General features: G+C 45.1%; 1 protein-coding gene across 1 annotated transcript in view; it reads left to right on the top strand.

Moving 5' to 3' along the window:
- MTMR9 (myotubularin related protein 9) overlaps positions 1-16,000 on the top strand; it is a 27,747-nt gene extending 11,747 nt beyond the window's left edge. The window contains exons 4-10 of the mRNA XM_010170724.2: positions 1,973-2,146; positions 5,180-5,397; positions 7,227-7,388; positions 10,590-10,731; positions 11,744-11,964; positions 14,742-14,893; positions 15,630-16,000. Coding sequence (XP_010169026.1) covers positions 1,973-2,146; positions 5,180-5,397; positions 7,227-7,388; positions 10,590-10,731; positions 11,744-11,964; positions 14,742-14,893; positions 15,630-15,793 — 1,233 coding nt within the window. The 3' untranslated portion in view covers positions 15,794-16,000. The remainder of the gene's footprint in view (positions 1-1,972; positions 2,147-5,179; positions 5,398-7,226; positions 7,389-10,589; positions 10,732-11,743; positions 11,965-14,741; positions 14,894-15,629) is intronic.
- The last annotated feature ends 852 nt before the right edge of the window (positions 16,001-16,852 follow it).

Genomic DNA, 16,852 nt, shown 5'->3' with positions numbered 1-16,852 from the left:
AGGTTGCACAGGAAAGTGTCCAGGTGGGTTTGAACATCTCCAGAGATGGAGACCCCACACCCTCTCTGGGCAACCTGTCCCAGGGCTCCAACCCCCTCACAGGAAAGAAGTTTTTCCTTCAGTTTGTCTGGAGCTTCCACTGTTCCAGTTTGTGCCCATTGCCCCTTGTCCTGTCACTGGGCACCACTGAGAAGAGCCCAGCCCCATCCATTTGGCCCCCACATTTCAGATCTTGATAGACATTGATCAGATCCCCTCTCAGGCTGCTCTTCTCCAGGCTGAACAGTCCCAGCTCTCTCAGCCTCTCCCTGTAAGGCAGATACTCCAGGCCCCTCATCTTCTTTGTGGCCCTAATGACTGTGAGTGAGCTCAGTTCCCTGCCAAACTTTAGGCAAGGCTCTGCTCTGTGCCCCTGGGGAAAACATACACCTCTTGGCCATTTGGTGTACCTGGATGGTGTCCTGAATGCAGGAGGCAGTGGTGTGGTACCCACCCAGAAGCAGCAATCCCTCCATGACTGCAGTTAGGTCAGTGTCAGCTGTTCCAGCCTGGACTTAGTGAGTGAGGACATCTCATCAGTGAGGCCACTGGTTGACCTTTGATTTTGTCTGAGGTGGAGCCAAGTCCTGTGTTTGACCCTGGATATCAGGTAGCTTGAGTTCTGGTGCCAAGTGCCTGCCAGTGCAGAGCGCCAAGATTCAGCACTTCTTTCACAAGGGTTTGGCTCTTGGAAGCTGACAAATTATATAGCAGGAGTTAATGATGAGACCTTTGGGCTTAGATACTGTGCTGGTTCCAGGAGGTGCTTTTGATGAAAGATCTCTAGTGCTTTGTGTAAAGCAGAACCCATAGAAAAGAACCAAGCTGGAAATGTTAAATTGTAATTTTAACTTCAAAGCAGCTTCGTTGTCTGGAGTTGGTGGGCATTCTTGCCTTTCTTGGCCACCTTTGTCTTGTGGACAGCGTTACTAACTCTGCTCTCAGCACACAAAGAGATTTGAACCTGTGTTACCTGCATCTAAATCAACCTTTTTTCCTCTAAATCTGCTCATGTAGGAATAAATTTCTGTTCTGGGGTCTCCCTGAGAGAGAGAGACATATCGTGCTCTTACTTCCTATGAGATTGAAGCTGTCTACAAATGCAGTAAGTTCTATTGTGTGGACTGCAGACAATGCTGTCTGCTGTGTCTGTGAAATAATTTAAAAGCCACCATCATCCATTTGTGACCATAGAATGGTTTGGGTTGGAAGGGACCTTAAAGATCATCCAGTTCCAACCCCCATGCCATCAGCAGGGACACCTTCCACTAGACCAGGTTGCTCAAAGCCTCATCCAACCTGGCCTTCAACACTTCCAGGGAAGGCTTCCACTTGCCCTTATTTTGTCCTGTTTGTTGAGGATGTGTATAAATCAGATGGGGGAACTGTTGTTCAGGTCCTACACCTCAAGAAACAGAGTCACCTGATAATTTCTTCCATTGCTTACAAGCTTTATCTGCAACAAGATATTATGATTGCAGGCAGCATCAAGAAGCATGGGGGGGGGAAAATAATAGGTCAACAGGCCTATAAATGGCTACTCCAAGGACTAGGTGGGGATACACCTAGTATCTGTCAAACAACGTGGTGGAAATGGAATAGATCATGGATATAGAATCATAGAGTGGTTTGGATTGGAAGGGACCTTAAAGATCATCCAGTTCCAACCCCCCTGCCATGAGCAGGGACACCTTCCACTAGACCAGGTTACTCAAAGCCTCATCCAGCCTGGCCTTCAACACTTCCAGGGAGGGGGCATCCACAACTTCCTTGGGCAACCTGTTCCAGTATCTGACCACCCTCACAGTGAAGAAATAATTCTCTGTGCTTGCTTTATCCTGAATATGGAAGTTCCTCTTCCCTAGTATGTCATGCTGTAACAGTTGTAATCTGTTTCCTGACCCAAAGCCTGTTATGTTCTAATCTTTTTCAGACAGACGAATGGCGTCTGAGCTGCATCAATAAGGAATTCTCTGTCTGTCCCTCCTACCCTCCGGTTGTCATTGTCCCCAAAGCCATCGATGATGAAGCTCTTCGGAAAGTTGCCATGTTTCGCCACGGCAGTCGCTTCCCAGTCCTCAGCTATTATCATAAGAAGAACGGGATGGTAAGCTGCTTTTGAGTCATGGTTGTACCTGAAGGAAGTGTGTGGTACTTAAATGAACAGATTTTCATTTGTTCATTTAATGAATCTGTTCATTTAATGAAAAAAAACCAACTTGTGCTCTAGACTTTGTACAGTTCATGAGATGTCTGCTTGTTTTATTTTCTCACTTATTAACTGATTTATTTTCTCACTTATTATTTCTCACTTATATTTATTTTCTCACTTATTAAGTGATTGATGATCCGAGGGCTGGAGCACCTCTCCTATGAAGACAGGCTGAAAGAGTTGGGGCTGTTCAGCCTGGAGAAGAGAAGGCTCCGGGGAGATCTTATAGCGGCCTCCCAGTACCTGAAGGGGCTACAAGAAAGCTGGGGAAGGACTTTTCATAAGGGCAATTAATGACAAAACAAGGGGAAATGGGTTTAAACTGAAAGAGGGGAGGTTTAGATTAGATATTAGGAAGAAGTTCTTCACTGTGAGGGTGGTCAGACACTGGAACAGGTTGGCCAGAGAAGCTGTGGCTGCTCCTCCCTGGAAGTGTTTAAGGCCAGGCTGGATGAGGCTTTGAGCAACCTGGTCTAGTGGAAGGTGTCCCTGCTGATGGCAGGGGGGTTGGAACTGGATGATCTTTAAGGTCCCTTCCAACCCAAACCATTCTGTGATTCTAAGTGTATGCAATGAAACTGGTTCTGGGTGATGGAATGAGTAATCTATGTCCTAGAAAAAACTAATCTGCTTGTTTGGGAGCGTACGTGGCATGAGCTCGCTCACAGTAGTAAGAACAAGACGAGACTTGTAAAGCCACTGCTGGCACCCTTACTTGCTTTGTCTGCCAAGAGACTTCATGCTGAAAGGATGGCAGAAACCACATTGTCCTGTCTCTGGGTGGTGGGCCGCCTCCTTCCTTACAGAGTCATGATGACAGCAAGTGTGCCCAGAGCCAGCACCACTTCTGCTGTGCAACTGTTGAACGAGCGATCAGAACAATCTGTTCCCCAAGCCTGTCAGTGTAACAGATTCCAGAAGTACCAAATTCTTGCTGTTACACAGACTTTACCACCTCTCAACAAGCCAAAATCTAGTTGAGTGGCTGATCCACTGTAATTAAAGAAATGCACTTTATGAAATTGTTGAGTAACTCTTTGTATCTCTTGCTGAGGTAACCAGTTCTGAGGGTGTTGGGATAATCCAACCTGCGGCTTGTAAACTTGATCCAGGCTTCTGAGTCAAATGCTCTAATGTGTTCTCACCTCCTGTTGCCAAGATTTGTAAGCCCTGAATTAGAGGATGTCTAGTCTGAATTCATACTTCCTTTGGAGTGTTTTGGGGTTTTTTTGTTTTAAAATCAGCCATCCACCAACTTCATAACACTCATGTCTTCTGCTTTTTCTCAGCTTGATGGAGAGCTATTGAAGGAAGATTTGTTCAATTATTTCTCTGAGTTGTGCATGTTTCGAGTGTGAGATATAATAGCATTTGGCTCAGAGTGCTTGAACTTGTGACAGTAATGCTGTCTGTCACATTGCTCTCCTGACTCCGAGTTCTCAGGCGTAGTTGGGGTTGCTGACTGGCTGCCCTCACATTTTTAGTTATCATCTGAGCTGCTGGGATGCTTTCTGAATTGAAAGGTATTTACTAAAGAGAAGTCTCAGCTTATAAATCTGTGGACCTAAGGTTTATTAGTCTAACCATTGGGTAAAACTGTACCTAAGAGGCACCTTTAACATGTGAATGACTCGAGTGTTTAAAGAAAAAAGAGTTGGGAAGAGACTTTAAAGATGATAATCCTGAAAATGTTGGTTTGTAAAGGAGCCAGCAGCTTGGAAGCCACTTCAGTGGCTCACAAAGATGATACTACAAGAATAATTAAAGGGATAAAGCCTCTAAGAAGACATCTGTAATTTAGAAAGTTGCTTGCCAAATGATTACTCAATTCAAGGACTTCTAGTTTGTTTTTTAAATAAATACAGTCCCTGCCAGGGATTGTACTTGAAAGAACTGAAGGACTCAGGACAAGGGAGAACAGCAGCTGTAGGGAGAACTAGAGAGAAGTTTCTGTGCATCAGGGAGTGCAGATCAGGACATTGCTTGTCTGTGTCCAGACATGATGGATCAAATGTGAGGCAGGTGGAAGTAGGACATACGGTGGGCTGAGAGCTGCACTTGCTGGTGTAACTCCACGGAGAAGAGCTGGAGATTCAGGAGGGCCCCACTTGAATTTTACCCCTAAACTGATAGAGGAGGCTTGTTAAGGTTGAGCTATCACACTCCCATAAGCTCATTGTTATGATGACCCAAGTTGTAATGGAAAGCAGGAGCATTCTGTGTGAATTTCAGCAGCATGTGTCTCTAGAGAGTGGTTCCCCGTGCCTGGCGTTGAGCCCCAGTGATCTAATGCATCAGTTTGGTGTCTGCATTTACAGACTCCTAAGAAACAGAATCATAGAATTGTTTTGGTTGGAAAAGACCTTTAAGATCATAGAGACCAACTGTAAACCAAACACTGCCAAGTCCAGCACAAAACCATGTCCCCAAGCACCATACCTACATATCTTTTACATACCTCCAGGGATGGGGACTCCACCACTTCCCTGCTCAGCCTCTTCCAATGCTTGACAATCCTTTTTGGTGAAGACATTTTTCCTTATGTCCAATCTAAACCTTCCTTGGTGCAACTTGAAGCTGTTTCCTCTTTTTTTTTTATTGCTTGTAACTTGGGAGAAGAGGCCAAGACCCACCTCTCTACACCCTCCTTTCAGGGAGTTGGAGAGAACCAGAAGATCTCCCCTCAGCCTCCTTTTCTCCAGGCTAAACACCCCCAGTTCTCTCAGCTGTTCCTCATAAGACTTGTGCTCCAGACCCTTCACCAGCTCCATTGCCCTTCTCTGGAGACACAAATCCTCTAGTGAAGGGGTGTCCTTTGCATAGTGAGTTTAAATCTCCATTCTTGGCTTGGAGCTCAAGAGGTTGGTGCCTTTCAATCTTAAATATGTCCTTTTCCAATGCCTAATCCATGGTTATTTGTGTCTGCAGGTCATGATGCGAAGTAGCCAGCCTCTTACAGGTACAAATGGGAGACGGTGTAAAGAAGATGAGAAGCTTATTAACGCCACACTACGGCCTGGCAAGCGTGGCTACATCATTGATACCAGGTCCTTGAACGTTGCCCAGCAGGCCAGGGCCAAAGGAGGGGGCTTTGAACAAGAAGCACACTATCCCCAGTGGAGGAGGATTCACAAATGTATTGAAAGGTGGGTGAAATCATACAGGCTCTTCTCTGTGCTTGGCTTTGTAGGGTTGCTTTGGTAGAACCATTCTGGATCCATAAAGTATTTGTTTCTGTAAGAAGGAGCTGTGTGTTCTGGCTTCTGTCAACAGTCATGTTCCTTTTTTGGCAAAATCAGGGTATGTGAGTAATAAAGGTACTTTGGCTTTGGAAAGCTGTGTTAGGTTCCTTGTTCTGAACAACCTGCTGCAGGTTTCAGACATCAGGCAATCTCCCTGTGCCATCTCTTTCTCAGACCATCTATATTTGTACTCCAGCCTTCCTGTGTTCCCCTTTGCAGTGGTGCACAGGAATGAGCGAGTCCCTTGCCAGGAAGTTTCTGGAGGTGAGGATTTGTTCTGTGGCAGTCACACTCCTCTTCTCCAGTACTTTTGCTCTGGACATCTAAGATTGTTTGGTCATTTGGAGACAAGTTACTAAGTTAAATAGATTTTTAGTCTGACCTTGTTCAACTGCTCTTAAGCTGAGTTTTGAGGAATCTTTCTACACAGGCATGCAGTAATGTTACTGGAGCTATTGGAAAGCAGTCACTCCTGTCATCACTCTCTTCAGGAGCTAATGCAAGGAATTTCCTGGCTGTTGCTTTGAAGTATTTGGTTTTCCTTCTAAAAATTGTACATGGACTTAAATTTCATGTTTGATTATTTTACAGGTGGATATAAGTATCAGATAGAGAGGGATGAATAAACTACAATATGTGAAAACTAAATATCTCATGCTAATATCTCATGCTGGCTTTGTCAGCTTTTCTGAGGTCTAATCTGCTGGTTGCATCCTCTGTTAGACCTCAGCACACGCTGGAATCAGCATTAAGTGGTGTCTGATCCATCAGTAGTTTGGTGCCCCTGGAAGGCAGAGTGTGAAACAAGATCAGAACAGCATCTGGTTTTTATCAGCTGCATGCTGAACACCAGCTTTCCAGGGCTTGAGGACATGATGCAACAAATACAGAAGTGATACAAAATGTTCTCTTCCCCCCCCATTTTTCTTACATTCTGAAGAAATTAGCCAAAATAATCTTAGTGTGGTTCTATATTGAGAAGCTGAGTGTAGTTTAGAGTTTTCTGCATTACAGTGGAGTTGTGTCCTTGTGAGGGATGGTTTTCAGATTACTCTTGCAGCTCCACAGGTTAAAACTCCCCCAAAACTTCTGGTGTAGTACAGAGAATGCAGGTGCACCACTTGAAGCTTGGCTGACACTTGCTAATGTCCATGCCAGGTTGCATCTCGCTTGTATTTGGTAATGAGAATGAAACTACTGAAACACATTTGACACGGAGAGTGTGGCTGGACACACACAGAGTTCAGGTGAGATAAGGAATCATAGAATCACAGAATGGTTTGGGTTGGAAGGGACCTTAAAGCTCATCCAGTTCCAACCCCCCTGCCATCAGCAGGGACACCTTCCACTAGACCAGGTTGCTCAAAGCCTCATCCAGCCTGGCCTTGAACACTTCCAGGGAGGAGCAGCCACAACTTCCTTGGGCAACCTGTTAAAGAAGCCTGGAAGAGGCTGTACAGTTGTCATGCCTTTTATAGCAATTTCTTTTGAAAGACAGGAGACTATTTATGTCCAAAGAGTGATATTCTACTGACAGTTAGCCATGATTTGGCATTACCAGTGAAAGCAGGTTGCTGAATGAGGAGATGCGACTTCTCCAGGGTCAGACTTTTTGAAATAACTGCATATAAATGGTGCTTTATTTTTGAAATCAGTGTATTTCTGTGTAAGTGTCTTGTCCTGGTTGCTGTGTCACTGCTTATGTTTTCAGTAATATTTTCTTTTTCCCAAAGGTTTAATATTCTGCAGGAAAGTCTCATCAAACTTGTGGAAGCTTGTAATGACCAGTCGCACAATATGGACCGCTGGCTCAGTAAACTGGAAGCTTCCAACTGGCTGACTCACATCAAGGAGATACTCACTGCAGCTTGTCTAGCTGCTCAGTGTATCGATAGGTAAATCTTTCTCAGAAAGTTATTGTAGAATCCCAGAGTGGTTTGGGTTGGAAGGGACCTTAGAGATCATCCAGTTCCAACCCCCCTGCCAGCAACAGGGACACCTTCCACTAGACCACGTTGCTCAAAGCCTCATCCAACCTGGCCTTCAACACTTCCAGGGAGGAGCATCCACAGCTTCTCTGGGCAACCTGGGCCAGTGTCTCACCACCCTCACACCAAACAGTTTCTTCCTCACATCTCATTTCCCTCTCCCCTCTTCCAGCTTCAAACCATCACCCCTTGTTCTGTCACTCCCTGCCCTTGGCCAAATTCACTCCTCACCTTTCCTGTAGCCCCTTCAGGTACTGGGAGGCCCTTAGAAGGTCTCCCCGGAGCTTTCTCTTCTCCAGGCTGAACAGCCCCAACTCTCTCAGCCTGTCCTCACAGCAGAGCTGCTCCAGCCCTTGCATCATCCTCATGGCCTCCTCTGGACTCGCTCCAGTAGGTCCATGTCCTTCTGTTGTGAGTTTTTCATTCACTGGTTACAGATTTCTTGTTAAATGCCGCTGTTTCCACTTTAAGTATCAGTAACTGGCCACTGAAATGGCTTGCTGGTACCCATGCAAGATACTGTTTCATCATGGTTAAGGAATGTTCCTTCAGTAAATCATGTTTACATTTTTAGAAGTACAAGCCTGAAGGAGGAAATCTTGTCTAAGAATAGGTATTAGATCATGTAGTTAAGGTATATTCCTACATCTGATGCAAGCAATCTAATTTAATTAGTTTTATTGAAGATTTAGGTTAGAATGTGCCCATCTGAAATGGTGTTTGGTAGCCTAGTAAAGTGAGGACACAGAGGGGTTTGGTTTTTAAAAAAGAGGGGTTTTTTCAGCTGAAAGTTTCCAGTACCTCACTTCTAGACATTAAAACAATGGCATTTCCTTGTTTTCCCCAGGAATTGGTCCAGTGATTTTTTTTTCCTCTTGAATTTTTTATGCCCAAAGTCCTATCTAAGCAATCCTGTTCATCCCTTATAAGTGCTTGTGACCTCTTTTAACCTGACATTTCTTTAATAAATACTGCTGACTTAGCTAACTTGGCTTCAGACCTCAGGCTGGGGAGCAAACATTAGCTATCAGGTGCCAGGGTTTGTGAGACCAAATGCTGGGGTTGAAATGTGATTTCTTAGTGGCTTTGAGAGAGGAAAGCTCTTCTCAAAGCTCAGGGCAAACCTAACTTTTCATAGCAGCTAGGGAATGTGTTCTACAGATAAACAAGGAGGCTGAAATGCAGTCTCATTGGTAACAAACAGCATTACTGCATTAAAAAATGAGATGCTGTGCTTTTTAAAAGCACTGACAGTGCTTGTTTAGTTATTGACTGTGATAGAAAATTGCTCTTGATCGATAGTTTTATCTACAATTCTTTCCCACGTGTGTATAATGAGAAAGATCAGTGATGAAACTCTTCTGGCTTGTTAGGACAGTGGACAATTTCATCATTTTTAACCTCAGCTTTGCTTTTTCTGTTTACCTGAAACTGTGGCAGGCCAGCTTAGCATTGGTCCTTGGCCCACCTCATCCTGAGCCTGGAGATTGTAGCTGAGCTGACAAGGGTGGGTCAGTTATATTGGCTGCAGGGGGGGAATGGCTGGGACAGATCTTGCAGCATCTTCAAGATCTTAAGGCCAGGAAGATGGAAGGTGAAAATAGCATTATGAGAGAAGGAGAGGAAGATTATCTATATGGTAGAGGCACTGGGTTTGTTTTAGACATAAGATTATAGGCAAAGATGCTGCAGTGTTTAAAGTATAGATTTTTATGCTTTTTGCTTCAAAAAATAAGCCATGTCTGCAGGGTTTCATGTTTTTGTAGATTGATCTTTCTCACCCACACTTTGCTGCTTACCTCACAGAATCACAGAATGTCAGGGATTGGAAGGGACCTCAAAAGATCATCCAGTCCAATCCCCCTGCCAGAGCAGGAACCTAAATGAGATCACACAGGAAGGTGTCCAGGTGGGTCTTGAATGTCTCCAGAGAAGGAGACTCCACACCCTCCCTGGGCAGCCTGTCCCAGGGCTCTGTCACCCTCACTGTAAAGAAGTTTCTTCTCAAGTTTAAGCAGAACCTCCTGTGTTCCAGCTCACACCCATTGCTCCTTGTCCTACCATTGGGCATCACTGAGAAGAGCCTGGCTCCATCCTCATGACATTACCTCTGCGCAGAAACAGACACAACCTGCAGTTCATTTCCTTTCTGGGTGTAAGAATGTTGGCACAAGTGAGACGTTGGGTCAAGGTTTGGGAAGGAATGTCATTTCATACCATCTGGGCCTTCCTTCAGGAGCACGTGGATGAGATTCTGATATTGTATCCAGACATAGCCTAGGATGAAGGAAGAGGGGAGGGAACCAGCTGTCCTGGGCAGCGTGGGGAGTGACAGCACGTGGGCCCCTAGCAATGTGCAAAATCTTCCTGTCCCAAACTCTCCGTGCTGCCTCTGCTCCTCACTCACATTGTTCTGCTGATTCACTTGTGCTGGCTCGTGGTTGAGAAGCCTTTGTGCTTGGCTCTTTGACAAGCTTCCTTGCTCAGCACAGTAACTCTGCTGCCTTTCTGGAGGCCAAGCTCTACCTTCTCTTTCTGTCTTTCTCCTGAACTGGCATATTGTCTTACTTTGCTTGCAGTAAATCCTAATTGAGGTCCAAATGCAATTAAGCCCAGGTTTGAGCAAGAACCTCATAGTATTGTTTTGCAGAGCATCTGGAGGGATGGTGTGTCTTCATTGCAGTGCTTATGGAAATATTCCAGAGTATTTAGCAAAACAATAAGTGACACAAATAAATTCTGAGGTGCATTTCCATGCTATAACTCAGAGGAGTACTAGTTCAGCATCACAAAAGAGATTTTGCTGCACATCTTTGGTCAGCGTGGCAAAGGTTCTGGATTTCTAGAATGCTTAGCAAGAATCTAAGCCTTAAATGATGTAGAACTCTAGATAGTGTTGGTGAGGATCCAGGTGGAGAAGGTGATGTGCTTCCATGCAGGGTGGGGAATAAGCTTATGGGTGGGAGGAAGGGGTAAAGAGCCAGAAAAACCTCAAGGTAGCAACACTGGTGTCCATGGGACACATTGGCATTCGTTGGGATGCATGTGTCCTTGGGATGTGTTCTGCTCATTCACACTCTTAATCCTTTCCACCTTTTTCATTCACAGGGAAGGTGCATCAGTGTTAGTCCATGGGACTGAAGGAACGGATTCCACACTCCAGGTAACTTCTCTGGCACAGATTATCTTGGATCCAAGGTGCAGGACCATACGTGGCTTTGAATCTCTTGTTGTGAGGGAGTGGCTACAGGTAAGAAATACCTATGGACAAAATGCCAATCTGTTCCAGTGACAGTACTATTGAGAAATAGCCTGAGAGGCAGCAGACAGGTTGGGCCTTGTTGCAGCCTTGCTTAGTGTGAATGGCCTTTTGTCCTAAAAGCAACATCATTAACTGAGTCATTTGTACCCCTGGCACTCATGTGGCCTCTTCCTCTCACGATAGCTTTTTGGTTTTGGGGAACTGCCTGTTTTGTGTGTTCAGGGTGAACATCTCGTTAGAGAACACTGTTCAGACTAGAATCATAGAATGGTTTGGGTTGGAAGGGACCTTAAAGATCATCCAGTTCCAACCCCCCTGCCATCAGCAGGGACACCTTCCACTAGACCACGTTGCTCAAAGCCTCATCCAGCCTGGCCTTCAACACTTCCAGGGAGGGGGCATCCACCACTTCCTTGGGCAACCTGTTCCAGTTTCTGACCACCCTCACAGTGAAGAACTTCTTCCTAATATCTAATCTAAACCTCCCCTCTTTCAGTTTAAACACATTTCCCCTTGTTCTGTCACTCCCTGCCCTTGTCCAAAGTCCCTCCCCAGCCTTCCTGGAACCCCTTCAGGTACTGGGAGGCCGCTAGAAGATCTCCCCGGAGCCTTCTCTTCTCCAGGCTGAACAGCCCCAACTCTCTCAACCTGTCCTCATAGGAGATGCTGAAAACAAACTAAACAACAAAACCTTAAGTTCTACTCTTTGTACTCTTGCAACTATAATATCCTCAGCCTGGATCTTCAGTGCACTGACACCAGTTTGTTCTTGGTAAAAATCTCCGATCAAATACGGGGCTGTTTGATAAAAGGCAGCAAAGTTGGTCATGGTTACTAGCAATTTGTTACTGAATGCTTAACAAAGTCAGTCATAGAAAAAATAATAATAGCATAGTTGCATGAAGAGAACTTAGCTCTGAAGTCTTTTTGCTACATGTACTCACATCCCATTCCTCTGTGTGTGATGTTCTCTCTCTCTCTCTCTGATTCTTACGTGTAGGCTGGTCACCCTTTTCAGCAGCGCTGTGCCCAATCAGCCTATTCAAACAGCAAGCAGAAATGGGAGGCCCCAGTTTTTCTCCTCTTTTTGGACTGTGTGTGGCAAATCCTTCGTCAGTTCCCTTGCTCTTTTGAATTCAATGAACAGTTCCTCATTATGCTCTTTGAACATGCTTACGCTTCACAGTTTGGGACTTTCCTGGGAAACAACGAAAATGAAAGGTGGGTGAGGATGTTTGCTTCAAACCCTTTAAATATTGGGCTGTATCTGACCAAAAAACCTCAAACTCTTGGTTTGAAGAAGGGTGAGGGTGCTTATGTGGTTTCCCCTAGCACAGATGGGTTGCAGTTATGTGGTCTGCTGCAATGTTAGGGAGCTTGTCACTCTTACAAGTGGGACATTGTGACTGAAGCAATCTGTGGCTTGGTCAGGGAGTAGAATTACAGAATGACAGACCCACAGAGTGGTGGGGGTTGGAAGGGACCTCAGGAGATCATCCAGTCCAACCCTCCTGACAAAGCAGGTATCCAGATCAGGTTGCACAGGAAAGCGTCCAGGTGGGTTTGGAACATCTCCAGAGATGGAGACTCCACACCCTCTCTGGGCAGCCTGTCCCAGGGCTCTGGCACCCTCACAGTAAAGTTGTTTTTCCTTATGTTTGTCTGGAACTTCCACTGTTCCAGTTTGTGCCCATTGCCCCTTGTCCTGTCACTGGGCACCACCGAGAAGAGCCCAGCCCCATCCATTTGGCCCCCACATTTCAGATGTTTATAGACCTTGATAAGATCCCCTCTCAGTCTTCTTTTCTCCAGGCTGAATAGTCCCAGCTCTCAGCTTCTCCAAGTCCAAGCTAATACCTTGGACTGTCTTTTCTATTTCCCTGTGTGGCCTTGAAAATTCTCCACCCATCACCAGTTTATATAGTCTCTTAGGGAGAAACTCTTTCCATAAAAGAATAAACAGCTAGAGTAAGACAGTGATGCGAGTCATACATGTGGGAAGCAAACTTGTCCATGCTTGGAGGAGAAGGTCAAGGCAGTCAGAGGCCAAAGCTGGAATGTCTGGTTCTTAACCATGTCAGTGAGGAACATGGCTCTGTAGCCTGGTGGTCCTGACATCCCCAGGAAAGGAAAGCTTTGGTTTTTGCATCATCCATTAACTGCTGAAAGTGGAAACCATGGAAGATGTTCTGTCAGAAGGATCTGCCTCACAGTTACATGTTGGCAAAAGCTTTACATGTTTGGCTCTGAACATCACGATTAGATTTGAGGTCTTTTTGGCTATGCAGTGGTATAACTTTAACAGAAGGACAAAAAATCCTTCCAGTTGTAACCTGTGATGTGAAGAAGTGTGATTGGCAGTCTGCAGTGGCTGAAGTTCTGAACTCTCAGGTGGATGCTCGTGCATCTTTGAAAGGAAGCAGCTGGGACTGTGTTCTGCTGGAGTCTACCTTGGCAGGTAATGATAGGCCTGTGCTGAGCTTGCTTACAAGCTTGTGGTGTTGAAGGTACTTGAGCAGACCAGCACCCAGCTTCTCAATCTTAGCCTGGGTTAGATGCTGTGCTGTACCAGTGGGGCAACTCTAGGCATGCCCTGAGTAGGTCTGCTAGGAGTAGTAAACAGGGTGGAGCCTGGGAGGATGGGAGCCTCCCATCACAGATGGCAGCTGCCAGAGAAGTTTAGATTCCTGTTTTGAATTTGGCAGTTCAGTTCCCAGGACTCCTGACTCCAGTAAGACCAGGTCTGATGGTCTCTTGCTTAACTGAAGACCCCTGAATGAGTAAAAAGGGAAAACAACGCTGACATTACAGATATGGAAAGCAATTTAAAACTTCTTCTCTGCCCTTTAAGTAATCTTAGCTTAGAAGAGATTCATCTGTCTTCAGCAGGGCTGCTGAGCTGGTCATCTGCAAAACCAAGTTAGACTTGAAACCAATAAGATGAAATTTGAAAGAGTATTGACTGTTACGTGTAGTAACCTGCTTGTCACATCTGAACATGTCACCCTGTGAGCACAGAAAATGTTTGAAGTCTGATGTTAAGCTTGTGCTGTCTGAAGCGTTCACAGGGATGGTGAATCTCCTGCCTGAGTGGTGGTTCAATTTGGCAGTGCAAGCAGAATGAGATTTGCTAGAATCTAAGGAATTAGAGACCCCTGTGTAACTCCTGGAGGTGGGTTTGACCCAGGAAGACAGCACTGATTTCTCTCTGTGCTCTGATGCTTCCTGCCACCAGAGGGACCTAATCAGACGTGCCCATTGTCCAATTCCAGCAGTAATGTGGCTTTGATGTACTATGAGAATTGCACGATGATCCTTCCTTGATGCAGACCTACCAGCTCTGTCTTATCACAGGAATTCAATCCCTTTCAAAACCTGGCAGTCAAGCCATTTTGGAGAGATCACAGAATCATAGAATGGTTTGGGTTGGAAGGGACCTTAAAGCTCATCCAGTTCCAACCCCCCTGCCAGCAGCAGGGACACCTTCCACTAGACCACGTTGCTCAAAGCCTCATCCAACCTGGCCTGGAACACTTCCAAGGAGGAGCATCCACAGTTTCTCTGGGCAACCTGGGCCAGTGTCTCACCACCCTCACACCAAAGAATTTCTTCCTCACATCTCATCTCAATCTCCCCTCTTCCAGTTTAAAGCCATCACCCCTTGTTCTGTCACTAACTGCCCTTATGAAAAGTCCCTCCCCAGCTTCCTTGTGGGCCCCATTAGATGACTAATTCTTCATCTGGACAGAAGGCAGGTAGCTTCCACCCAACTTACAAGTGTTATTTCCCCATCTTTTCTTTGAAACTAATTGTTGAGTAAATCACTTCAGGTTTACACCCTGTGCCATGTTGGTGAGAGGTATTGAAGGGATTAGTCTGAACTGCCTGGGTTAGTAGCACACGGGAAAGCTTGGAGCATTCTAGTCTGTGGGATCCTAACAAAACGAGTCTTTACAGTATAAAAGTGAAAGCTTAACTCCTTCCTGTGGATTTGTTAGGTCTAAACTGAAACTGCCACAAAAGACTATGTCCCTGTGGTCCTGGGTGAACAGGTCTGAAGAGCTGAGCAAATTCCAAAATCCTCTTTTTGAGGCCAACAGCCTTGTCATCTGGCCCTCCGTTGCCCCGCAGAGCCTGCAGCTCTGGGAAGGTAAGCCAGGCTTGCTTCTTCTCTTACAGGCAACCTATATTTTGTGGATAATTGTAAAACTTCTTAAGTGTTCACTCCTGTTGTGTCTGCTCTGTGCTTAGTCTGTCTCAGGTGCTGATGATCTCACTCCCTTTGAAATCTGTTCCAAAATATTTTTGGCATGTACCATCCCCAGAGGTGTAATGTTTTCTCCTTCTAAGGTTTGGTGACATGTTACTCTTTGCCAGGGAGCCTTCCTAGTACCATTTAACTTCTTAGCACGGTATTTCTGCAGTAATCCAGCTTAATTTATAGGTGTTGTGTAAACCTAAGGGTTTTATTTTGTATCAACCAAGACTTCCCTCTCTCCATTACCAACTGTGTCAGCCAGGATAATCTATTTGCTGTAGGTTCCCTGCTACAGAAACTTTCTCCATCCCATGTACGCTGATGAGTTAATTAGTGAAGCAAGCATGACAGGGTGGAGGCTGAATATGGATTGGTCTGATCAGTGTATGAGGGGAAAAAAAGGATTGAAACACTTCATTTTTTTTTTATTTTTTTTTTTTATAACCTTGTTTAATAGAATGGTGAACTTGAAGAGGAGGGTAACTGCCTCTAAATGATATTTAGAGGGGAAGGAGGGGAAGAAATGTGTAAACTGTATGCACATTACTTGAGAGCTGATGGAATATGAATAACGTTTCCTCCTCGTAACAAGAAACTCTTCTGACTTGTGCCATCTCTGGTCTTTCAGGTGTCTTTCTTCGATGGAACAGGCCTTCCAAGTTCCTAGATGAAGCCCAGGAAGAAATGATCAACATTATAAAATACAACAAGGAACTTCAGGCCAAGGTTAATGCCTTGAGGAGGCAGCTAGCAGAGATGGAAACAAATGATAGGATGCAGGAGAACCTGTGAGCTGGCAGGGCTTTGCCTCAGGTCTTTCCTTTCCAGTCCCCTTTATGTTAAAAGACTAAACATGGGAAGTGCATGTATTGCAGAGCCCTCTGGGTGCAGCTGACCCTCAGTCCTCCTGCTGCTGAAACCTTCACTTTACACTATGTACCTCCCTGCTTTTTGGGAGGGATTTCTGTTTTGTTTACAGAAGACATACACAACTGGGCATAGTGACTTCTCTTGGCAGCTTTTCCGTCTCAAAATTGTGTACAGTGTCAGCAGAAGCTGGAACTCTTCCCTCCACCCAACTCTGTGGATGATTAGGATGGGCCAAGAGACAGGATGTTTGACATTTTTTGGGGGGGGACTTTTTCCTGATTTTGTTGAACTCTGTAAATGCTCAGCAGGATCAAAATATGAAGTTATGTATAGACAGGTAAAGGCATTTTGTCTGAAAGCACCTTTTCTCTCCAAGAGTGAGTAAGGCAGCTTAGGTGGTTTCCTAGAAAAAAAGAATAGAAAATGGCATAATCTAACTTTAGATTCTGCCAGTTTATATGATACTCTCAGTAGCCTTCACATCTAACACTTGTTTGTTGGGGGTTTTTTTTGTGTGTTAAGCATTGGCTTGGGAGCAGTAAGTTTTGAATACCAAACCAGAGCTAGAAATTTCAGTGCAATACAGAACTGAAGTAGAGATGCTGCTGCTAAATGTTTAAGCCATGGCCTTCAGGTGGAATTATCCATCGTGGACAAATATGTCCTAAGGAATAAATGTATTTATTCTACCTGGAAAACAAAAAGGTTTAAGTAGTTGGCAGAGGTGTTCACTTGCAAAACAGTGGCTCAGAGCTGTCCTTTTAACTAGAGCCAAGCTGCCTACTTGAAATTTCAGGCTGCCCTGCCTGGTTTTGTACGTTTGAACAGGTTCACAGCATTGCTAGAGTGCAAGAGCAGTGCTTAATCTACAGCTCAACAAAACACTTTTGCTCTGCCTGGTGTGCTTTTTCCTCTTATGCTCTTACTAAATGTCTTGTGAAACATCAAAAGCAGAAGTTGGGAGTTAAGGTGATCTAACAT

This window comes from Antrostomus carolinensis, unplaced genomic scaffold (genome assembly GCF_000700745.2).
Source record: "Antrostomus carolinensis isolate BGI_N321 unplaced genomic scaffold, ASM70074v2 scaffold5606, whole genome shotgun sequence".
NCBI classification, from domain to species: domain Eukaryota; kingdom Metazoa; phylum Chordata; class Aves; order Caprimulgiformes; family Caprimulgidae; genus Antrostomus; species Antrostomus carolinensis.
The sequence above is the reverse complement of the archived record's forward strand: the minus strand, read 5'-3'. Positions and strand labels throughout refer to the sequence as shown.